The sequence below is a fragment of the Aulonocara sp. 'chitande type north' Nkhata Bay genome, linkage group LG7 (assembly GCF_057382095.1).
Source record: "Aulonocara sp. 'chitande type north' Nkhata Bay isolate Kocher_YH1m ecotype deep benthic linkage group LG7, A_spYH_male_GT1.1, whole genome shotgun sequence".
Classification (NCBI taxonomy): Eukaryota; Metazoa; Chordata; class Actinopteri; order Cichliformes; family Cichlidae; genus Aulonocara; species Aulonocara sp. 'chitande type north' Nkhata Bay.
Genome location: NC_141350.1, coordinates 1,592,000 through 1,618,029, shown reverse-complemented (window position 1 = coordinate 1,618,029; position 26,030 = coordinate 1,592,000). Strand labels below are relative to the sequence as shown.

At 41.8% G+C, this 26,030-nt stretch overlaps 1 protein-coding gene across 2 annotated transcripts; it reads left to right on the top strand.

Annotated features, from left to right (window-relative positions):
* The first annotated feature begins 11,813 nt into the window (after positions 1-11,813).
* Positions 11,814-25,771, top strand: LOC147324245 (cytochrome P450 2D3-like). 2 transcript variants are annotated; one of them, XM_086297898.1, is made up of 11 exons: positions 11,814-12,012; positions 12,752-12,914; positions 16,593-16,745; positions 16,815-16,975; positions 17,164-17,232; positions 17,309-17,413; positions 19,849-19,987; positions 20,501-20,586; positions 24,930-25,031; positions 25,125-25,266; positions 25,353-25,771. In XM_086297898.1, the coding sequence occupies exons 1-11, from the start codon at positions 11,845-11,847 to the stop codon at positions 25,538-25,540; spliced, it is 1,476 nt and encodes a 491-aa protein (XP_086154024.1). In that variant the 5' UTR covers positions 11,814-11,844; the 3' UTR covers positions 25,541-25,771. The 2 variants fall into 2 exon arrangements, with proteins under 2 accessions (XP_086154024.1, XP_086154025.1); XM_086297899.1 differs by having other exon boundaries at positions 11,880-12,012; positions 12,641-12,914.
* Positions 25,772-26,030: the final 259 nt, after the last annotated feature.

The window sequence follows — 26,030 nt, the reverse complement described above, 5'->3', positions numbered from 1 at the left end:
GCCTGGGTGTCAGCCAGCCCGACCTGGGTGGCAGCCAAGCCGCGCTAGCCAGCTAGCCGCCATGCGGCGGTGAAACGAGAGCGTGAGCCGGCCTGGGTATCAGTCAGCCTGGCCTGGGTGTCAGCCAAGCCGCCCTAGCCAGCTAGCCGACTAGCTGCCATGCGGCGCTAGCAGTAACATCGTGAGAGATATGGGACTTCTTGATAAAATATGGGACTTCTTGATAAAACGAGCAGATATTTTAAGTTTACACCCCTACATTATCGCCTGAAAATAGGGGAGGCTGTCATAAAGTTCAACATCAGTAACTTAGCGCGCACAGCTGTATAGAAACTCCGTGGTGCTAGCTAGCACGCAGTACAGTTATTGTAACTGTCAGCACAACGAAAATAAACTACACCTAAACTCGGTTTATATCTGACCCAAATAGAGTGCAGTTAATAACGTCTTACCTGAAATTCAGTTCACCAGCCGCCTGCTTCTCCTGCATTGGGTTCCCCTTATCCACGATTGAGCTCCGCGTTAGCCACCACCGGTCGATCGGTGGCCGCCTCGCATGTTTCTTTCCCCGCATACGAGGGGAAGAGACATATACCGGTGGCTAACGCGGAGCTAGCTAGCCACCGGTATATGAACAACTCAGTTATTTTTTCCACATCGACCAGCATCATCGGCCCATATAAACGAAAAATAAGTCCAGCTAATACAAAGACTGTTTGCGGAGCGATCGGGGGTGAAAGGAGTTAGAGACGCCTCACTGAAAGCCAAGCCTGGGTGCTTTTGAGCGAAGCGGCGCTAGCTAGCCGAGCTAGCTAGCCGGCTAGCCGGCCGGCCGAACTAGCTAGCCGGCTAGCAGCAACATCGTGAGAAATCTGTTGCTAATATGGGATGTTTTGACAAAACGAGCAGATATTTGACGTTTACACACCTACATTCTCACCTGAAAACCGGTCGATCGGCGGCCGCCTCGCATGTTTCTTTCCCCACATATGAGGGGAAAGAGACACATACCGGTGGCTAGCTAGCTCCGCGTTAGCCACCACCAAACAACTCAGTTAGTTTTTCCTCATCGACCAGCATCATCGGCCCATATAAACGAAAAATAAGTCCAGCTAAGACAAAGACTGTTTGCGGAGCTATCGGGGATGAAAGGAGTTAGAGACGCCTCACTGAAAGCCAAGCCTGGGTGCTTTTGAGTGAAGCGGCGCAACATCGTGAAAAATCTGTTGCCAATATGGGATGTTTTGACAAAACGAGCAGATATTTGACGTTTACACACCCACATTCTCACCTGAAAATATCTTAAAAGTTTACTTTGTGACCTAGAAACACAAATAAGAGGACTATATTAAACCAAGTGGCAGCCGCCATTGTTTGACTGGTAGAGGCGTGCTTTGAATTGTGGGATATGCAGTTTTCCACCAAGCATACACCCTTGCCGTTACCGTAACTATTCAATGCTTCGTGCAACCTTAAGAATTCCAATGGTTCCTGAAAGCACCGACGCTGTGCGCCGTTGATATTGTCGTCATTATGGTAATCCAAATACAGGGACATACCACTAGAGTGAGCCAACACACCACAAATTAAGTGAGTGAGCAAACACACCACAAAGTAAGTTAAGTTTCACTTTCGTTCGTTCCCATTCATTCCAATGGGCAAAAACTTGCATTAAAATATTCATATTTAAAAAACTATAGAAGTAATAAACACCAAAAGGCATAGCAACTCATTCCTGATCCAGCCGCACAAAATGATATAACATATATGAAGCTTGTGTCAAAACTGTGGGATGAGTTACGGTCCAAAATTTCAGGCGGAAAAAGAATAATAATAATAATAAATCCGAGCAATAGTAATAAGTGTGCCTTCGCATAGGCACACTTAATAATAATTTTTTGGAGGACGCGTTATAGGTTATAAGCATTGAGAAAAAACTGATATCTGCTGTCTCATTCCTCCTTGACCCGCGGTGTGTGTGTGTGTGTGTGAAACAAGAGCTCCTGTCACGGCTATTATGGTTTGTTTTTCAGTCTCTTGTAAAAAGGACTCTCAAAGGGAAAAGTAGTATTCACTAAGGGATATTTATTCATTTTTACACATACGGGGTAGGCAGCCTGTAGGTTACAAGCGGATAGAAAGTTCTTCTTTTCATCACAAGCTATGGTGTATCTTAAAGGTTTTTTTACTGCGTCTGTATTATAGGAAAATAAAATACTATTGAAAGAAACGGTTCTCTACAGGAAGTCACTCTTTTTTCCCATTACAAATGCCGGTGCAGCTTAAGAAAGTAAAATTACATCCGCTATTGTAAAAAAAAAGAAATACAGAGAAAATTGTCATAATATCGAAACAGAATTCAAACTATGAGTTTGCGGAAAACTAACTGCCGCTCTGTCTCTCTATACATCACAGAATCATCTGCTGCATCACCGCTGTGCTTCAGGAACCCTCTCTGATCTCCCCCCAGCAACCATACCCCTCCCCTCATGCTTAGGGAACATGACGCATCAGGTCTGAAAATGACTAGACACTTCCGGAGTATTTCCGGTAGGGTCATAAGGTCCGGATCGAGGCCTTCCATAGTAAATATGCTGTATTTGAATATGTCATATTCAAAGCCTTCTTCGGGAGAGCAGATTTCTTCGCCGTCCAAGTACACAGGAGCGCTGCTGGGCTGCAGAAGGAAATCCATCTTGCGTCTGTGCCTTAGAAATTGTGACGGACTCCTCCTCTCTGCTTTTATTCTCCTCCCATACCGCAGACCCTCCCTCCCTCTAAAAACTTTTTTCTTTTTTTCCCAACAACAGGTGCCGGGCTTCCGGAGGTTTCCCCCCTCCCTTCTCCGGATGCACCGGGGGGTTCCCCCTCCCTTCTCAGGATGCAATTCGTCACGCTTAGGGGATCAAATTACACACTTCCGGGGGGGAGGGGGGAGGTCAAAAAGTCATGATTAGGGCCATCAATCAAATCGGATCAAATTTTGTCATAAACCGTATGGGAGTATCTCTCTACCATGTTTTCCGACTCCTGTCCACGGGGAAGAGTGAGTTGAGTACCTTTTGTCCGGTTGTCCAGAGTTGAATTCTTCAGGTACGTCGGTTCCCCAGATTGAGTCATGTGGTCTGACTGTTGAAGTTGAGCGTTTCTTCCTGGATGAGGATGTTGATGTTGATGTGCACTTTACAAAAGTCATTCTGAAGGTGTGGTCGGAGATCAGAATTAGTGCACTTGTTCCAGGGTGTTTCCCATAAATGGTTGTGTTAATATGCTCGACATGTGCGAGCAGACGTAGCAGTCTTTCTCTGTGGTCCTCTTAAGCACGTATCTGTATCAGGCATTTTTCATCCAAGGATAGATGTGGTCTTGTGTCATGTCCATTAGGTGGAAGTTGTCATGCGTTCATCTTCTCAGTCTGCCTCGTGGCTCAGCTGCTGTTGGCATCAGCTGGGGTCCTGTAAGGGTGAGCTTTGCAGTTAAGGTAACTGTGAGGGTTCCCCTTCCCATGGTTGCACATAGGTCCATCACACCCACACCTGGCTGCCCTAAAGTTGATCGGATGGAAGGTGGAAGTGCGGGCTTACCCTACGGGGGCCCAATCTTCACTCATCCCCGAAGCAACCAAAACGTGGGTGAGACTTCCCTAATGTGCTTCCTCCTTGGTGTCGGGTCTTCCCGGGACCTCAACCTTTTTGCAGTGGCTCTGATGTATCCAGGAGGGTCTCTCTGCAATTTTACAGGCTGTGGGTGTGGTCAATAACACTTGATAGGGACCCTCCCAGCGAGGCACGCGCCAATTTCTCCTCTGGAGCACTCGTATTAGGACCCAATCGCCTGGTTTCAACCTGCAAGAGACTAGAGAAGCGTCGCACGGCAGTTTATTGTTCAAAACAATATCCTTATTTTCTAGTAGTTTTGCCATCCATTCTGCCAGAGTTGTTTCTCTGACAGATTTGTCTAGAGGTTCACTTGTCACTGGTAGTGGAAAAGGTCTGCCATGACTATGACTCTGTTGTGGCTTCTGCTATCTTTTATGGTGTGGTCTGCTGGGGCGGCAGCATCTCTGCTGGGGACAGGAAGAGACTGAACAGGGTGATCCGAAGGGCCAGCTCTGTTCTAGGATGCCCTCTGGACCCAGTGGAGGTGGTGAGTGACAGGAGAACGGCGGCTAAGCTGTCATCCCTGTTGGACAACATCTCCCACCCCATGCAGCAGACTGTGACAGCACTGAGCAGCTCCTTCAGTGGGAGACTGCGGCACCCACGGTGTGGGACGGAGAGATTTCGCAGGTCTTTCCTCCCCACTGCTGTCAGACTCCATAATAAAGACTTTAACTGATCAAGCACACACATCCATACATATGCAATAATACTAAGTGCAATAATCCTTTCTGTCATCGTTGTATTTTTACTCAGTTGTATATAGTATTTGTATTTGTATTCTATTTTTATCTTATTGTATATTTATTTTATTTTATTCTACTGTATATAGTATTTTATTCTATTCTGTACAGTTGTGTACTGTATTTATTCTTATTGTATTCTAATTTTTGCCTCATAACTTTTGCACTGTCCACTTCCTGCTGTGACAAAACAAATTTCCCACGTGTGGGACTAATAAAGGTTATCTTATCTTATCTTATCTTATCTTATGAACAACCTCAAATGGTGTAAGTTTTTGAGAGCCTTGTGTTAATCTCATCCACATCTTTACTAGACCTATGCATTCAGGCCATGGTCTTCCTATTTCTTCCATGCATTTTCTGAGTCTCTGTTTTATGGTGCAGTTAGTTCTCTCCACTAAGCCTGCACTTTGTGGGTGATAAGCACAATGGTTTCTCATGCTGAATCCTAGTGCTTCAGAGACTTTGCTGATCACATCATTGACAAAATGTGTCCCATTATCTGATCTTATCAGAGTAGGGATGCCATATGTTGGGATGAAATGATTACATAGACATTTTGCCACTGAGATTACATCTGCTTTTTTCACTGGATAAATCTCTGGCCATTTTGAGAATACGTCTATAATCACTAGAGCGTATTTTGAGCCTTGACCTTCACTTAATTCAATGAAGTCCATATGAATGGTGTGAAATGGATGAGGTGGTGTGGGGAAATGTCCTCTTTTTGGCCTTAGATTTCCCTGTGAGTTGTGTTTCTGGCAAATCATGCATGTTCTCACAAATTCTTTTACTGAAGTTTCGAAATTCAGAGTGTAAAAGTGTGTATTAATGATCTGAATCATCCCCACCGATGACACATGAGTAACTCCATGTGTCACTAATGCTGCTGTTTTGTGTAGGGATTTGGGAAGTATTGGTTTTCCTTCACAAGTCATCAGATCATCTTTTAGTTGTGCTCCACACTTTAACCATTTCTTCTGTTCTGTGGTTGGTGCTGCTTTTTGTTCATCCTTAAGTACGTCAAGTGGTATTTGCATGGTGAATGCAGACATTAATGTGTCTACAGTTTTTTGTGCGGCTAACTTAGCTGCTTGACCTGCAAAGTTATTGCCTTTAGTTATTTCTGATTTATCTTTCTAATGTGCAGCACATTTGCATAATGCTAACTGTTTTGGCAATATTATTACATCTAATAGTGTTTTCAGAAGACTTCCATGTTGTACCGGGTTTCCAGTAGATGTAATCATTCCTCTGTTCTGCCAGATTTTTGCAAAGTGGTGCACTGCTGAAAAAACATACTGGCTGTCAGTGTATATATTTATATCTTGGCCTGCGTGCAATTCACATGCACGTATGACTGCTTTGAGTTCTGCACTCTGAGCGGAGTGTGAGGATGTTAGCAGTTTTGCTTCTATCACTCTGTCTGCTGTCGTTACTGCATAGCCTACACAGTTTTGTCCTAGGCTATTCTTAGACACTGAGCCATCTACAAAAATGTCACTGAAACCGGGTTGTGGTGTGCTGTGAATGTCAGCACGTGGCTTTGTCTCCTCATCTAATTTTTGCATACAGCAGTGTGGATGACCTTCTTCGGGTGAGGCCAAAAGTGTGCTCGGGTTCAGCTAACAACATTTCTTGATTCTAATGTGTGATTGCGACAATAAGATTCCAACATATGAGAGCTGTCTCGCATGTGTGAGGTAGATCAAATTGGCTTGGAGTAGAATTGAAGTCACTGCGTGGGGTACTCTGATTATGTGCTCTAATAGGGTGATATGGTACTACAAGGTCATTAAGATAAGATGGGGCCTGATTATTTAAGCCCTTGTATGTGAGGAGCAGGATTTTGAATTCTGGATTTAACAGGAAGCCAAAACAGGAGAAATCTGCTCTCTCTTTCTAGTCCCTGTCAGGACTCTTGCTGCAGCATTTTGGATTAGCTGAAGGCTTTTCAGGGAGTTTTTAGGACATCCTGATAATAATGAATTACAGTCGTCCAGCCTGGAGTAATGAACTAGTTTTTCAGCGTCACTCTGAGACAGGATATTTCTAACTTTAGAGATGTTGCACAAATGGAAGAACGCAGTCTTACATATTTGTTTAATATGTGTGTTGAAGGACATGTCCTGGTCAAAAATGACTCCAAGGTTCCTCACAGCGTTACTGGAGGCCAAGGTAATGCCATCCAGAGTAAGAATCTGCTTAGATACCATATTTCTAAGCTTTTCAGGGCCGAGTACAATAACCTCAGTTTGATCTGAATTAAGAAGCAGAAAGTTAGCGGCCATCCAGGTCTTTATGTCTTTAAGACATTCCTGCAGTTTAACTCATTGGTGTGTGTTATCTGGCTTCATAGACAGATAGAGCTGGGTGTCATCAGCATAGCAGTGTAAATGTATGCTATGTCTTCTAATGATGCTGCCTAAGGGAAGCATGTATAATGTAAACAGAATTGGTCCTAGCACTGAACCCTGTGGAACTCCATAATTAACCTCAGTGTGTGAAGAGGACTCTCCATTTACATGCACAAACTGGAGTCTATTAGATAGATATGATACAAACCACTGCAGTGCAGTACCTGTAATACCTACAGCATGTTCTAATCGCTCTAATAGGATATTATGGTCGACAGTATCGAACGCTGCACTGAGGTCTAGCAGGACAAGCACAGAGATGAGTCCACTGTCAGAGGCCATAAGAAGATCATTTGTAACCTTCACTAAAGCTGTTTCTGTGCTGTGATGAGCTCTGAAACCTGACTGAAACTCTTCAAATAAACCATTCCTCTGCAGATGATCTGCTAGCTGTTTGACAACTACTCTTTCAAGGATGTTTGATATGAAACGAAGGTTGGAGATTGGCCTATAATTAGCTACACGCCATTTCCTCTCCAGCTTACGAGTCATCTGCTTTAAGCTACGTGTTTGAGAATTATACCACGGAGTCAGGTACTTCTGATTTGAGGCCTTAGTTTTCACAGGAGCTACAGTATCCAGAGTCGTAAGTAGTGAGGAGGTAAAATTATTAACAAGATAATCGACCTCTGTTGGAGCCGCGTTCAGATAGCTGCTCTGCTCTATGTTAGTACAGGGCATTGAAGATGATAACAGTGGGTGGATTATATTCTTAAACTTAGTTACAGCGCTTTCAGAAAGACATCTACTGTGATAAAGTCTACTCTCCACTGCTGTGTAATCAATTATTGTAAATGTAAATGTTATCAGGAAATGATCAGACAGGAGAGGGTTTTCAGGAAACACTGTTAAATGTTCAGTTTCTATGCCATATGTTAAAACAAGATCTAGAGTGTGATTAAAGTGGTGGGTGGGTTCTTTTACATTTTGAGAGAATCCAATTGAGTCTAATAACAGATTAAATGCCATGTTGAGGCTGTCATTTTTAGCATCTACATGGATGTTAAAATCACCCACAATAATTATTTTATCTGAGCTCAGAACTAAATCAGATAAAAACTCTGAGAAATCAGACAGAAACTCTGTGTAAGGCCCAGGTGGACGATAGATGATAACAAGTAAGACTGGTTTCTGAGTTTTACAGCTGGGGTGGACGAGGCTAAGCATCAGGCTTTCAAATGAATTAAAAGTCTGTCTGGGTCTTTGGTTGATTAATAGGCTGGTGTGAAAAATTGCTGCCACACCGCCCCCTCGGCCTGTGCTTCGAGGTTTCTGGTAGTTAGAATGACTCGGGGGTGTTGATTCATTTGACTAACATAATCATCCTGCTGCAACCAGGTTTCTGTAAGGCAGAGTAAATCAATTTGTTGATCAATTATTAAGTCATGTACTAACAGAGACTTGGAGGAGAGAGACCTAATATTTAATAATCCACATTTCACTGTTTTACTCTTTGGTTCAGATGTGGATACTGTATTGTTCTTTCTTTGTAATTGTTTATGTTTAAGTTGTTTGTTGCTGGTTTTTAGTTTGTTTTTTGTCTGTTTGGGAGCTGACACAGTCTCTATGGAGATGGGTTTTTGGGGGGGTAGCAGGAGGAGAGAAGCTGCAGAGAGGCGTGTAAGACTGCAACTCTGCTTCCTGGTCCCAACTCTGGATAGTCATATTTTGGGGGGTTTAATAAATTTGTCCATATTTCTAGAAATGAGAGCTGCTCCATCCAAAGTGGGATGGATGCCGTCTCTCCTAACAAGACCAGGTTTCCTCCAGAAGGTTTGCCAATTATCTATGAAGCCCACATCGTTTCTGGGACACCACTCAGACAACCAGCAATTTAAGGAGAACATGCGTCTAAACATGTCACTCCTGGTCTGACTGGGGAGGGGACCAGAGAAAACTACAGAGTCCCACATTGTTTTGGCAAATTTACACACCGATTCAATATTGATTTTAGTGACCTCCGATTGTTGTAACCGGGTGTCATTACTGCCGACGTGAATTATGATTTTACTGTATTTACGATTACCCTTAGCCAACAGTTTTAAATTTCCTTCAATGTCGCCTGCTCTGGCCCCTGGAAGACAATTGACTATGGTTGCCGGTGTCTCTAGCTTCACATGTCTGAGAACAGAATTACCAATTACCAGAGTTTGACCCCCGGCGGGTGTGTCACCGAGTGGGGAAGAACGGTTAGACACAAAAAGCGGTTCACAGGGGAAAGCCAGTTCAAGATAACCTTGGAAAGCAGATCTTTAGTTAACAATGGAGGATAATAAGCTGTCACGATCATTTGAAAAGAAGCTTTTTCTTTGCATATGAATTCGTCAAGGATCGATCTGACAGTTGGGTGGGCCCTCTCCCATTTCAGTCACCGAAACAGCGTCAGCTATTACAACAGGAAGTAAGACCTCAAACGTCTCATGTCTCTTTGGTGTAGGAAGGAAGCCAGAGATGAAAGGCCACTATGTACAGTTCATGGAAAAGATGTCCTGCAATGGTCAACCAGATTCTTCTTACATGGTAAAGAATGCTGGTACTTATCAAGGTTTGGTGTCTGTCATCCGCAGTAGTCATGGCAAATCAAGGGAGTGTTTGACTTCAGCGCTCAGTACAATAATATGTCCCTTTTTCATGTGCTACGCCAGGCTCAGGTCTAAATAACAGCCTGTTCGCTTTGCTTATCTGTTTCAAGTGCGAACCTTTTGCAGTTTAACTGACATTCAGCAAATGTTCCACAGCTTCTTGAATCCCAAAGAAAAACTTTGGTATTATTTCTGTCTTGTGGTTTTGTGACCTCAACCTTGAGTTTCAGATGAAGGTCCATGTGTTTGGTAATGGCCGATCTCCAGTGGCGGCCATCTATGGTTTGAAAAGAACAGATCAAACAGTTCACAAGAGTAAGACAATGGAAGTATGTGTATACCGACAACAATCCAGCTGACCAGCTAGTCTTTTCCTCATGGCTAATCAAGCCAACTCAGCAAAGCACAACCTTTCCTCGAAACATCTCAGAGTTGTCGGGTGGTTAACAAGAGCCCAGCTAACATCAGATGAATCACGCCTGATACTCATTCCTGGTAAACATCATGTTATTAAAGATTATCAGAAATGGTGACTTTTCCCGAGACCTGTGTCAGAGGTCATTCTTCTTGTTTGTGTTTGCTTGTTGTGTTTGTTAGTGTATATATGTTGTTTCTGGATTTGGCATCTTATAGATGCCAGGCCGGGAGTGTACGGATCCCAGTAAAGTAATTTAAACTTCTGCATATAAAACAGATCCACCGTTTTATTCTGGGGCACAGCAGTGTAAAGAGGCATTATTTGATGTTGAGTTTGTACAATCTGTAAGTATGTTTCAGTTGATTTCATGATTCACAGATTGTTATTTTCTTGTAATTTAATTGTCTCATGATTATAGTTAGTGAGGCAGATGGTACTATCCAGTCAGAACTAAGTATGTCACTGTTAAATGGCTTCCAAACCGTGCAGAGTTACTTTACTTGACCATATATTGAATTGGGTGTGCGACTGATGTGAACTTACACTGAAATTGTCTTTTATCTTTATCTATGTTTGCTTACAGTTTAACAAATATGGTCCAGTAAACTACCTCAAACTTTGCTCTGGTCTCAAGTGTTTTATTGGACACTTGTTGAGCTCACTGTCCGTGTAAACTGTACATCGCATGGTGAGGGCAGCAGCAACGTCTTGACTTTAAACATCTTACAGAATTCTTCAAGATTTTTTTCAAATATTTCAGCATATTTTCTCAAAGGTTTTTCACAGTTTTCTTTCATAAACTACCTCTGAGATATTAGGCCATTCACTTTCTTTACCCCTGTAATACTCCATCATCTGTATCAATCAAACCCAGCACAGTGCTCTTAGACTACCAAAGGTTTCCATTCCAGTACAAAGAAAAAGAACAAATAAGCGGAGAACAAGGCATTGAATAGACACCACTAGCCTCTGAATGCTAAAAGTGGTTGAGCAATGTGTGCTGTTCTTTCAAAGTTGTGACTAACCTTTCACATAGAGCAAAGGGTAAACAGCTGGCTGAGTTACGCATTTATAATCAGGTCAGCCAGCTACTGCTCTCAGTGCAGTCCAACTCATATGACCATGTTTCTTTGAGTTGTGCTGCTATGGATCACAACTGGGTTTTTTCCTCTGTATGTATTATTGTTGGGTCTACCTTACAATGTAAAGCACCTTGAGGCGACTGTTGTTGTGATTTGGTGCTGTATAAATAAAATTGAATTGAATTGAATTCTTTTCCAACTAATGTCTTTACTTTTACATCTTCCACAATGTTTCAACATTTTTTCAACATTTCAGGAAATTTTAAAATATTTCCCACACTTTCACCACATCTGAGAAATTAGGCATTCACTTTGTTTACTCCTGCAATACTCCATCATGTCTACCCATCACACGTAATCACAGCACACAGTGCAGTGCTCTTAGGCTCCCAATGTTCGCCAATCCTTGAAAAAGAAATATGGCAAATTATTGGAGAGGTGGAGAAACCAACGAATGAATAGAAACCAAAAACTTCCTTTGGCTCTATCATATTTATGTGACGTCTTCACTCGCGTTTAATATAAAGAATCAATGTTCATAGGACAAAAGACAGAGGCAGAACAGTTGAGCTATTAGATTGTAGCATGTCAACCAGCTAGCCTCTACAGTGAACTAAGGGCTGTGGTATATTTAAGATGCTTCACACATAAATGACCACCTTAAGACTGAGACATGTTTCGTTAACTGTGGAGTGAAGGATCATAAAGAGAGATCCCCTTATCTTTGTTCTTTCATAACCTCAGCTTCTTGTTGCATATTGTTAGAGAAGACAGGTACTGATGTACAGTAGCCTATATGCACGCTAAAAGTGGTTGAGCAATGTGTGCTGTTCTTTCAAAGTTGTGACTAACCTTTCACATAGAGCAAAGGGTTAACAGCTGGCTGAGTTACGCGTATATAATCAGGTCAGCCAGCTACTGCTCTCAGTGCAGTCCAACTCATATGATCATGTTTCTTTCAGTTGTGCTGCTATGGATCTGCGTTTTCTTTATCATCCTTCAGGTCAAATCCAAGAGGCCAAAGAACTTCCCACCAGGACCCCCAGTCTTTCCCATACTGGGAACCATTTTGCAGCTGAGTTTAGAGAACCCCTTGAAGGACTTTGAGAGGGTAAGAAAAACCTTGCAATGAAATGTGTTTAAATGTCATATTCTTATCCCACTAGTGGATTTATTAATTAATATAAATTAACATCTGTGACTGGTAAATGAAATCATTTGAAATCCAAAAATCTTACACTGAAAGTGAAAATGCCACCATGAAACTAAACTACACTGGAAAAAGTAAAAATAAATAAAAAAAAAACTAATTAGGAAATGGAGACTATAATAACACCTGCGTCTCTAATCGGTCACACACTCATTAACATCTTTTAGAATATGAGTAAAACCCTAAATAATTGTGAAAGTTCATGCTAAACATGCACCTTTATGCAATAAACAACTTACTGGTTACCAGTACAGTTCCTTTTATGTCATGACTGTTAACTTTTGCATACATAAACTTTATATGGTACTTCCCCCGAAACACTTAGCTTAACTAATTTGGTAAATATGTTTAAGTCCTTTAGAAAGAAATGTTGATCTGAATATGTGTAAATGATTTCAGTCACTGTCATGTTACTTGTGGCACAGATCCACAAATGTAAGCATGCCCCACTGTAAATATGTGGGCTTCCTCTGTATCCCTCCATGAAATGTTCAGGATTAGTTCATTTGATGCTTTTTTCTCTCCACAGAATAACTGAAATTACTGGACAGAAATGTTTAACCGTGTTGGAGGGAAATGTCCACCTGAGTATCTGGTTCATAAATTTCAAAAACTGCCATGTCATTTTGTTCCCTCCCAGCTGAGGAAGTCTTATGGAGATGTCTACAGTATTTACATTGGCCAGAAACCAGCTGTAGTCATCAATGGGCTGAAGGCCGTAAAGGAGGCGATGGTGACTAAGGCTGCTGATTTTGCTGGACGACCCCAAGACTTCTTTATTAATGATGTCACCAAAAGGAAAGGTAGAACAGATGTTATCTATCATATGAATTTTATACACCTAATATTTTACAACAAAAAAATTAAAATATAGACACCATCTCATTTAATGTTTTTTCTTTACTGTCACGACTACTTGAAACTATGAATAAACACATATGGATTTATTTACTAAATAAAGAAAGTGTGAAATTTGCTCGCTCTTGGCCTTCTCTCCGTGAGCTTCATCAGGTCGTCACCTGAAATGGTTTCCAACAGACTTGAAGGAGTTCACAGAGATGCTGAGCACTTGTTGGCCCTTTGCCTTCACTCTGCGCTCCATCTCATCCCAAACCATCTCCACTGGGTTCAGGTGACTGTGGAGGCCAGGCCATCTGACACATCACTGCATCTCTCTCCTTCTTAGTCAAATAGCCCAGACACAGCCTGCAGGTGTGTTTGGGGTCATTGCTCTGTTAAACATAAATGATGGGATGGCATGTTGCTGCAGGATGCTGTGGTAGCCGTGCTGGCTCAGCGTGCCTTCAGTTTTGAATAAATCCCCAAGAGTGTCACCAGCAAAGCCCCCCCCACACCATCACACCTCCTCCATGCTTCACCTTTGCACAAAAACACGGCAGGTGGAACCAAAGATCTCAAATTTGGACTCATCAGACCAAACCACAGATGGTCTAACGTCCACTCCTTGTTTCTCAGACCAAACAAATCTCTTCCGCTTGTTGCTTTTCCTCAGTCGTGGTTTCTCAGCAGCTATTTGACCATAAAGGCCTGATTCCCACAGTCTGCTCTGAACATGTAGAGATGTGTCTGCTACTGGAGCTCTGTGCGGCATCTATCTGGGCTCTAATCTGAGCTGCTGTTAATGATTTCTGAGGCTGGTGACTCGGATGAACGTATCCTCAGCAGCAGATGTGACTCTTGGTCTTCCTTTCCTGGGCGTCCTCATGTCAGACAGTTTGATCGTAGTCTTGATGGTTTTGGGGGACACATTCAGAGTTTTAGTGTTTCCTGGACTGACTGACCTTCAGTTCTTAAAGTAATGATGGGCTGTTGTTTCTCTTTACTTAGCTGATTGGGTCTTGTCATAATATGAATCCTAACAGTTGTCAAATAGGGCTGTCAGCTGTGCACAACACACCTGATGGTCCCAACCCCATTAACAAGGCAACAAATTCCACAAATGATCGCTGACAGGCACACCTGTGGAGTGAAACCATCTCAGGTGACGACATCATGAAGCTCGTTGAGAGAAGGCCGAGTGTTTGCAGCGCTGTCAACAAAGCAAAGGGCGGCTGCTTACAGGAATCTAAAATATAAGACACATTTAGAGTTATTTATCAGCTTTTCCTTTGCTACATAATTCCATAAGTCTTGCTTCATATATTTGATGTCTTCAGTATTTATATAAAATGTAGGAAGTAGTAAATATAAACAAAAATTATTAAATGAGAAGGCGTGTCCAAACTTGGTAGTGTACCAGACCAGACTGGTAGTATATTTGATACTGATCTTGGAGGTTTTAGTGTGTTATTATTTAGTGCATACATAGGGGAAAACACGAATCGTTTTGGAAATAATCATGGTAAGAAAACAGACATGGGTTAAACTGCTCTTTAATATGTCTTTGTCCTATACTTCATCTTTGTCACGGGGTCCCCTTCCAGACCTCTCCCGGACAAACACAGGCGTAGTCGGTAAGGTATTAGTGTGGATACTTTATTTGAAACGGCCTCCCCAGTGCATAAAAAGATGGTTACAAAGACATAAAACTGAGATCCGCGCTACACAGCCTGTATGTTACAACACACTCCCCTTCATATCCGGCTCGCCGTCTCTTATATCCCGTAACCCCTCCCCCTTGGCGTCACCACCAATTCTCTATTCTAACTTTAATCCCCGTCTCCCTCCCCCAGAATTTCTTTCTCATTATACACTCACAAAACATATACATTGATACAGGCTCTCAACTATTTCCAGGAAGTCTACCCGACTTCATATACACATTAACGGCCCACGTAATGAGGCCATTCTCATGACGGTCCAGACACATTATTTAAACCCCACACCCCCATACCATCGGCTTGCGTCACCCTGCACGATTGGCGATCCCCCGCACGTCTCCCCGACCGACGCCCTTAACAAGTAAGTGGGAACCAAAATCTAGCCACCCCCGATGCGGCTCACAACTTGCTCCTCACCCCTTTTATTCCTCTACTCGGTCGACAGGAAGATACGCCGCCCCTGGTGCCAAATCGAACTAATGGTGGCGGTCTAATGGTGGCGGTGTCATACTCAGCGGACTCTGCCTTGAGACGGGTCACTCCGTCACAATCTTATCACAGAAAACAACACAAATACATGAATGCAAATTAAAAACACAACAAGCTACGTTATTATTGATAACCTTCATCTATCATGTAAAAAGCAATAAGTTATAAATTGAATCTAAATTCTAAGATGAGTCTAAGCTGAGCTAAGTTTTCAAACCACATTGGTTCATCTTGTTTGTTATTTCTAATTAATGAGATGTTTTTTGTTGTACCGTATTTTTTGGACTAAAAGGCGCACTCAAAATCCTTTTCTCAAAAGTGTGCCTTATATACACACTTTTGTGTGATCGTGGCTCAAGAGTTGGGAGTTCGCCTTGTAATCGGAAGGTTGCCGGTTCGAGCCCCGACTTGGACAGTCTCGGTCGTTGTGTCCTTGGGCAAGACACTTCACCCGTTGCCTACTGGTGGTGGTCAGAGGGCCCGGTGGCGCCAGTGTCCGGCAGCCTCGCCTCTGTCAGTGCGCCCCAGGGTGGCTGTGGCTACAATGTAGCTTGCCATCACCAGTGTGTGAATGTATGCGTGAATGGGTGGATGACTGGATATGTAAAGCGCTTTGGGGTCCTTAGGGACTAGTAAAGCGCTATATAAATACAGGCCATTTACCATATATGAATTCTGGTTGTGCTTACTGACCTCGAACTGATTTTATGTGGTACACTCAAAAATCTGTCAACAAATGTTTTAGTACGACTTTGGTAAGCTATGAAGCCGCACCGCTTGATGGACTGTGGGAGCATTACGGCTACCGTAGTGATCGCAAGGCTCCTGCAAACACAATCGCATGGCAGGATGCTGTAAACGGACCAAACTTCAGTCAGGAGAACAACTGAGATAATCCATCCACAATATGAGGTTAGTCATTAATATACTGCAACAACATGGGAATAGAGCAGCGGCCAGAGAATTCATCATTGATGAATCAATGGTACAGAAGTGGAGGAAACAAGAAGAATGAGTTGAGTAAAGTTTGACTTATCTGTTTTGTTACGCTTAATGCGCCTTATGGTCCAAAAAATATGGTACTAGCCTGTAGGTTCAGCAAGAGTCTAGCATTCCCAGAGCAGCTTCTATCAATGGACCTGTTATTCTCATTTCAAGATCCTTGTAGTTATCCTGGAACTGGACTCGACTAGCTTTGCATCATTCACAGTTTAAATAATAATTGAATTTTAGCATGCATGCTAGAGATGTTAACAGTCCTTTCTGACTGCAGTGAAACTCCAGTGAGATGCTGGTGTATCGAGCTGTATTGAACTGGACATAAATAAAAGATGAAATGAGCCAGAAAGTCGAGGTTCTCTGAGAAAGAACAAAATGCCACCATTGATTATCCAAACGTTCTTCCCTTCTTTGTCGCTATTACTGTCGTAGGTGTCGTTTTGGTAGATTATGGCTCTAGTTGGAGGGAACATCGTCGCTTTGCTCTGATGACTTTGAGGAACTTTGGTCTGGGGAAGCACTCAATGGAGGACCGGGTTCATGAAGAGATAAAGTACCTCGTTAGTACGCTGAAAGAGAGCGTTGGTAAGTGTCCACATAACTGAATTTTGTGCTGTGCCATTATTTCTGTAATGTTTTGTGTTACATTACCAGGTAAAACCATGAGTCCTGGAGTTGTGTTTCACAATGCTGCCTCCAACATCATCTGCCAGGTTCTGTTTGCGAGACGCTTTGAGTATGATGATGCGCTAATCAAACAGATTGTTCAGTGCTTCACTGAGAACTCCAAGCTAGCCGTTGGACCGTGGGCTATGGTGAGGACGTTTTTATGAAGTAATAAAGCTCAATTAAGTATATAATTTATATTGAGCTCTTAAACCCACAATTCTACCAGTAACAAAACTAATATACAGATGTTTTACATATACAGCTGTATATTTACCAATCTGGACTGGCCTCTTCTGCTCCCAATTAAACAAAACTCACTTATCGTTCTTTCCAGCTCTATGATTCGTTCCCTATAATTCGTAACCTGCCACTGCCGTTTCAAAAGGCCTTTGAGAATTTTGAGGTAATATTAACAAAAACTTTATCAGTAGGAAGAATATGTTTTTGTTTCTTTGTGAATGACAGCTTTTGCTTTTTAGACTTATGGGACTATTGCAATTGGTTTTATCAATGAGCACAAGAAGACCAGAGTCCCTGGAGAGCCACGAGACTTTATTGACTGCTATCTGGATGAACTTGAGAAGGTGTGTGAGTGTGAAAAGAATCAAATCTAACCAGTGTAATCTTTTGAATTCGTGGAATCCTGGCTTTTCCACTGTGGAATTTTGACCCAATACAGGAACGTCTATAATTGGTTCTGTTTAAAAAAGTCTAAGTCTATGAATATTACCTTGTAGGAAAACAGCTTAGATAATGGAATTGTGAAGAAGACTCGCCCAGCTCTGACTGCTTTTCAGTCATCCATATGTTGAGCTTGCTCATTCTGGCCTAAGGTGTGCATGCAAGGATGGCCCTCCATTTGAGCCCAAATCCCCTCAGTCACAGCCATGATCAGCAGCTCTCCTCTAAATCTGTGCACTTGGTTACATACCAAAGTTAGAATTAGTGATAATTACTGTAATCATAATCCTGTTTTTGCCTATTACAGTATACTCAGAATAGCTTTTTTCAAATTATACATGTTAACATCAGAGTGTCTCTTTAGTGTCTCGCTTATTCCCCACTCCCATCCACACAGCCTCCAAGGTCATCTTTAACATGAACAAGCCACTCCACACAGAATCTCAGTGAGAGGACTGTTATTATTTCCTTACTCAGATCATATTTTATGATTCGTCGTATTGGTTAAACTCATACTTGATTGTATTCGGGCTAGTATTAAACATAATTACCTGTCAGCAAAATTAGATACACATTATGAAGGCTGGAGACACATTTCTTATCTTACACACACACACACACACACAACACACACACACACACACACACACACACACACACTAATCTGACAGGGTCGATGCAGAATCATGCCAGCGCACAAATAATCCAGACACGATAATCATTTTCATTTCCCGACGGCATTCCTAATTCAACATATTAATTAGACTTATACTTTGATTATATATTTGATTAAGAATTACAATTACAATTAGCAAACTCACGTACAGAAACATGACGTTTGAGCCCTCTGTGTCACTTTTACAGTTTTTTCTGAATGCTTAAACCCTAACTGTGATTCCTGTAGCACAATCTCTAAAACTATTCAGACTTATAGCAAAACCACTCACTGAGTTTGCAAAACTAAAAGCACAAAAACTGCTTTGCACTCAGTTTGCAATTTTGTAACACACACTTTGCAAAACTGTAGGCACAATTCACTCCACAACACTCAATTACCAAATTTCCAACACACTCCTAGCAAAAGTATACACATGTATGGCTATCATTAACACTAATTTGCCAACTGTCTGGCACACTTTCACATGTGAAAACTTTTCTAGATAATTAGTTCACTTTGCAATCAGCCTAAGCACTACAATACAGGTAAGCTGTGTGTGCGGAGTACAATGGAGGGAGCAGAAAGAGTGAGAAGTAGAGGAGGCCGAGGAAGAGGACGTGGAGGTGAAGAAGTAGGATGAAGAGGACGACAAGGACAAGGAGGAGCAAGAGGAAGATGAGGAGGGGGGAGAGGAAGATGAGGAGGGGGGAGAGGAGGATGAGGAGGGGGGAGAGGAAGGGTAGGAAGAGTAAGAAATAGAATTGCTGATGACATCAGAGCTACAATAGTGGACCATGTCATCAACCGTGGAATGACCCTGAGGGAAGCTGGCCAACGGGTCCAGCCTAACTCGAGCCGCTACACTGTAGCAAGCACCATAAGGACATCTTGAAATGAGAATCGGTGAGTACAGTCACTTTGCACAAAGATTTGTAGCACTGCCATATGCCAATGAGAAACACACCAATACCATTGCTGTAAAAATACTGAAATTGTTACTTTACAGAATTGCTAGATGACCAGATGCTGGGGCAGAGGAAGCATGTTCACTGCAGACCAAGTAACCCATATAGTCATTATGGCGGTTGCAAATAATCCTATACTTGGAAATAAACACTTGTGTTTGTTTTGATGTGTTTGAATAAACAGCAGTACTTGAAGTTTGGATCCCTCTATGCTTATGGATCTATGACAGAAGTATGAGCTCAAACTGACATAGCCTACCTTGTGCACAGAGAAAGCAAAAGCCAGATGTGTTTTGTATTCATACCATCAGTGTGCAGTTGGCGCATTGTGTGCTTAGTAGATGATGGCTTGTGTGTACTGTTGGATACGGAAACACCATTTTTACGAAGGTGTGAGGAGTTAATCTAGCTGTGTTTGCTTTTGCAAGAGAACTACAATGTTTTGATGATTGGGTGACAGGTTTTCTTATTTGTGTGAAGAGTTTTGCAAAAATAGTCAATAGTTACAAAAAATGTGCTTAAGCAATCAGAAAAAACTGTAACATAAAAAGCTGGATTTAGTCTGTTTACTGTCTCTCAGATATACTGAAAGGTACGCTTCTCAACACCAAAGAGAGATATCCATAAAGTTTTAATTCACACATTTAAAAAATGCATTTCCTTATTACAACTGAAAAAGACATTTGTCTTACAATAATCATTCTCCTCTTTTTAGAGAGGCAATGACGGTTCTTCATTTTCAGAAGAACAGCTCATTATGTACTCTTTAGATCTTCATGGTGCTGGGACTGACACCACCTCCAACACACTCCTTACTGCTTTCCTTTACCTTATGACCTTCCCACACATACAAGGTAAATCTGCACATGTAAATAAGACATAATATGTTTTTTTGATATTTGTATCTGCTACAGGCTCTGTATCTTCAGTTTGTCACATTCACGTGCACTTTAGGCTTCACATAGTAGAATCTAATTTGAAGAACACCTGGTAGCAACTAATTAGGGGTCAAAAAGTGCCCTGCGCATCACATATCATCACATCTTGTAAAGGTATGAGTCCTACTGAAGTCAGCTGAAATAATTTCCATTAGATCAACTGTGGATTTTGTATTTAATGACTGGTATTGTTTGACAAGATGAAGTGAATTAATACAGAAGGTTTCATATGTTTTCCCCACTGCACGCATATAAAATAACTTCACTCTCAACACGACATGCTCCTTTACTGACAACATCAAACCAGTTCCTTTTTCAAGAATGTAGTCGCAACAATGCGTTGGCTGGAAACAACTCTCCTAGTGTGATAGTCTCAACATGTTATATAAGCCGTCATGTGAATTGTGTTATTTTATTTTGTCTGCACAGACAGATGTCAGCAAGAGATAGACCAAGTACTGGAAGGGAAGTATCGGGCCAGTTTTGAAGACAGGAACGAGATGCCTTACACCCAGGTGCTGTACATCAGGCAGTTCTACTTATAAATGTCCCTCGGTTTACGTCTTGATGCGTGCTCAATCATCTAGCATTTTCAGTTGAACTACGTCCAGATGAACAGAATCAACCTTTGGAGGTCCCTCTGTTTAGCAGGTGTTGTTCAATGGTGTGTTTAATTCAAAAGCCGACACAACTGCTGGCAGCTGTAAAAATTCAAGGGACCTTATGGAAGAGTGAGGTATAATCCATTCAATTACAAAAAGGCTAAGAAATAAACAATATTAATATAAAAGGGACACAAAAAATGCTTAGGGTCCACAATAATAAGAACAGATGAAGAACAGGAGGTGGAAACTCCAATAGACAGAAGTCCTTTATTGGGGTGATATGGTACTATGAGGTCTTTAACATAAGACCTTTTATGTGAGTGGAAGGATTTTAAATACGAATTCTGGATTTAACAGGGAGCCAATGAAGAGAAGTCAATATGGGGTACATATGCTATGCTTTCTAGTCCCTGTCAGTACTCTAGCTGCAGTATTTTGGATTAACTGGTTATTAGGGAGTTTTCAGGACAGCCCGATGATAAAGAATTAAAATTATTAACCCAGAAGTAATAAATGCATGAACTAGTTTTTCAGTGTCATGCTTAAATGGGATGTTGCTCATTTTAGAGCAGTTTAGCTAATTGGTGTGTGCCATCTGGCTTCATGGACAGATAAGGTTGGGTATCATCTGCATAGCAATAACAATGTATGCTGTGCCTTTGACTGATACTGCCTAAGGGTAGCGTGTATAATATAAACAGATCTGGTCCCAGCACAAAATCCTTTGAAACTGCATAATTAACCTTTATTGCATATGATTCAATCCACTGCAGCACAGTAGCTTTAATACCTACAGCACGTTCAGCTCTCAGTAATAATACATTATGGTCAAACCTTTTGACCACTATACTGAGATCTAGCAGGACAACCACTGTCAGAGGCCATAAGAAGATCATTTGTAACCTTCACTAAAGCTGTTTCTATGCGCTTTACACAACTTGTGCATTCGCACAAGCACATTTTCTTAGTGCTTTCTAACTAACATTCACACACAAATTCATACTTCGATGGATGCATCGGAGAGCAATTTGGGGTTAGTATCTTGCCCAAGGATATTTGGCATGCAGACTAGGAGAAGCGAGGAATCAAACCACTAACCTTACGATCAGTAGATGACCTGCTCTACCGCCTGAGCTACAGCCAACTGAGGAAACAGCTGGCTGAGGAAAACACTTCTGTGTTTGAAGAGGCTCTGGGTTGTACCCAACAGCGCGTGTAATGTAATACTCCTGCCACTGCTCAGGGAACATGAACTAACAGGAGTAAGTGTGTACTGCCCCAAAACATTTATTACTACTAATAAGTAGTTGCACCACAACTGTGGCTCAGGTGGTAGAGCAGATCAGCTACTGATCGGAAGGTTGGTGGTTCAATCCCAGGCTGCTCCTGTCTGCGTGCCAAATATCCTTGGGCAAGATACTAACCCTGAGTTGCCCTCCGATGCGTTCATCTGTGTATGAATGTAGTTTAGGTTGCACTTGAGTTTAGAAGTGCTTTTATGAGTGGGTGAATGAGGCATGTTGTATAGAGCGCTTTGAGTACTCCAGGAGAGTAGAAAAGCGCTATATAAGAATCAGTCCATTTACCACAAGGCATGTGATAATACAGGGGAGACTGCCTGACTGTTCACTGAGGCTACATTACTTATCTCACCACTACAGCATTCTGCCAGTTGCTTGGGAGACGAGCCCTCCACTCCAATAATGTCTAAAACTGGCTAAAAGCTTTTTAAAGTTTTTTTTGTATAAAAGTGAAAAAGGAGCTGTTACAGGAAAAATGATTCTATGTTTCTTTACCTTCTTTTAAATGTACAAAGATGCCTTTTGTCTGCCCTCTGCCTATGGTTAGATTAGTTTAGAATTATCTTTTTAGACTTTCCCAGCAAACACATCTTGTTTCTGGGACATATTGTTTTAGATTGTTTTATCTTCCCTAGCTCTCTGCTGACGAGACTAGCACCATATATGGAGTTGTTTTATTTTATCTGTTTATTATTTGTTATCCTGTTCTCACTGTCTCTGTGCTCTGTGCCTATAAAAATTACCAAGCCACTGTGCATGGTGTGAGTTGTTCTTAGCAGCTCACCCGTGTACACGTTTGATAAAGAAAGTAACTTTGTCTCATTGTGTCTTTATTTCTCCTGGGTTTTTTACAGAGTTTTCCCCCAACATTTCTTGGTCCTTCGACAGCCGGAGCACCTCCATCGTGTCCCATCTCCGTGACCAGTCCACGTTGTTCGCCTGTCGACAGCCCACACACCAGGTGTGTGGAAAAAGACCAAGAGCGTTAAATTTGGGTCTTGGCCAACGTCTTAGAAAGCAACCCACGGTGGTGGGGCCCGATCGAGGTGGACCAGACCCGGCGACACCGACCAGGTAGATACAGACACACTGACACAATCTTGCGTAAAAGCGTATTTTAAATTCAGGGAATTTAAAATAGCGAAAGTAGCTCGTCGCGACTGGAAGCTCCCCACCTCTGTGGGTTTAAAGTAGCTCGTCGACTGGTAGCTTGGAGCTCGTCGACTGGAAGCTCCCCACTTCTGTGGGTTAGGTTTGGAGCTCTGGGTAGCTCCCCCAGCTGGGTCTAGACAGGGTCTAGGGAATAAGTAGCTCGTCTACAGAAAGACTGGCAGCTCCCCTTATGATAAGGGTTCCGATCGCGCGAATGGGTGTGAATGTGAATGTGTGTGTGTGTATTGTTTTAATTAACGGAGCAAGCTGAATTTTCACGGTCCAATAAGAGACTGAGCTGCTCCTACTGTGTTTTTCTTTTTACTGCTATTCACTGACGTGCTGGTGAGTTGAGAGAACGGTCGAGTTCCGTCTCGTAAAGTTCACACCGCTTTTGGAAATAGTCCGAAAGTAGAAGGGCGTGTGAGCAACCACTCTCGTCTCTAATACCAGCGAAGGTGATAGCAGCTGTATTGTGTATATATTACTTAAACAAAAATAAGTAAATACATAAATAAGATGGGTAATCAAGCAAGTGAAATTAAAACTCACTCCTGCTGACGAGCAGTGGTGAGAAAAGAAAAGTCCAGACGCCGGACAAAAACAGTGTCTGTAAACTGAGAGATTTAAGAAAACAAAATATAAACAGTCAGAAGAACAGAATCCAACTGCCAGTTTAGTAAAACCAGAAGACGAGACACTGTGCAGTTCCCACAATCCTTTTAGTAAACCATCACTCATTCCTGCAGCCGCATCTGCAGCAACACCCATATCAGGAAGAACATAATAATCCCTTATTAAGTGAAAACTAGAGATCACAGTAGTTTAAAAGGGTTGAAAACAGACCCCACTGAGTAGATATAAATATAAAAAGTACGAAATAAAGATGAACAAAGGGAAAGTTACAGTAGAAATTATCTTTAGAGTATTTGAAATTAATAATAGCAAGGATAACAACCTGTAAAGTGATATTAACAATGAAACACAGTTGGCATGATGACCATGCCCAGCATGTATAAAATGACTATAAAGCAAATAATTCACACGAAAATATTTTAATAAAATAAATAAAGTATATTAAGGCTGTGTCATTGTTCAGCCAAGGACAGTGTGTGAAAAGGTAACTGTCTCCACCTTGGGAAAAGGATGATTCTGCAGGTCATCTGAAGCCCTTGATGGATACAAAATAAAATATAAATAATATATTATAATAGAACTGCCTGGTCCACCATGCAACAGAGAGAACAAATGTGACCGCAGATTGGATGAATTCAAAATTATCTGTTTGCTGAATAAGATGATCCTAACTATCAAATTGGCTCAGGAGTAGTATAGTGGTACACACTAATAAAATATTATAATATGCTATTGCTGTTATATAAGACAAAGAGGATAATATTAACAATGACATAATATTAATATGAAGAGGCACCTTAATCGGTTATGATGTAAGGTGGATAATTGTTAAGCAGTAGTCTGCATCAAGCTTAAGGTTTGCTGAAACTCAGTGTAATGACATGTGAGATGAAGACAATACGGAGAATAACTAAACTAATGAAGTGCATAGAGGCACTTGACCAGCTTGAAACCTATCATCCTAGAAAGTCTTGCTCACAGAAGTTTGAAACTCTACGTTTTGCCATTCCATCACTTCCTGATGATGCTGATGATAATCAAAAACCTGACAGTGTGTAATCATCTCAGATGACCGACCTGATCTATTCGTATGTATTTTTTGTCTGAGCACCTGAAGTCTTCCCAGAGTCGATTAAGCACAGACAATCTCTTCTGTTGGTCCAGGCTGTGATTCATGAAGTGCAGAGAGTTGCCAACACTGTTCCTCTCAGTGTCTTCCACCGCACAACTACAGACACAGAGCTCATGGGATATTCCATTCCCAAGGTAAGGTACAGCTCTTTAAATATGTTTGAACAACTGAGGCAATAAAGAGCATCCGTGGTGGACATTTTTTCTTTGTATTCATTTTCCCCTCAGGGAACAATGATCATTGAGAATCTGACCTCAGTGCTCAACGAGGAGGGACAGTGGAAATTCCCTCATGAATTCAACCCTGAAAACTTCCTTGATGACAAAGGGGAGTTTGTTAAACCAGAGGCCTTCATGCCTTTCTCTGCAGGTACATGAGCACACTGACGGGGACAGACAGGGCCAGTTAAAACAGTTTTTGTTTTGATAATTTTGCAGTCTCTTTCAATGCCTCAGGTCCTCGGATGTGTCTCGGGGAGGGTCTGGCTCGCATGGAGCTCTTTCTCATTATGGTGACTCTGCTGAGGAAGTTTAAATTCATCTGGCCCGAGGATGCAGGAGAACCAGACTTCACTCCAGTCTTTGGGATCACAATGACTCCCAAACCTTACCGCATGAAAGTCCAACTAAGAAGGCCACAGTGAGGCAGTGTGAATACAAAGAAGCAGATGGAAATAGAATGCCAGTTAGTTTAGAAAGGTCATTTTAAAATAGGAAATACACTGACTCATCCTGCTGGGAATGAGCTGGGATGAGACAGCATTTATGTAATGGTTCTCAAATGGTAGGAAACAGCAAAGGGAAAAAATTAGAAAAGCAAAGCTGAATGAGTCTGATTTATGTAGGAAAAAGACAATAAACAAGATGCTCACACACTCATGTTGATTGTGATTTTATTAAAATCCATCTTTTATTAATTATGTGATTTTTTTATATGAGGTTGTGGAGGTAAGCATCAACGACACAGAGCTCTCAGTTCTCACTCCTTCTGTCAGGGTCCTGGGTCTCCTGACCCAGCGTTTCAGTTCTTTGTAATTTTTGTATTATTGTACTTGTGTGAGTTTCTATGGTTTCTAGTTTCGATCCCTTGCCCTTCATGTTTCTCTATGTCCCCTCTGTTCTGTGTAAGTCTGT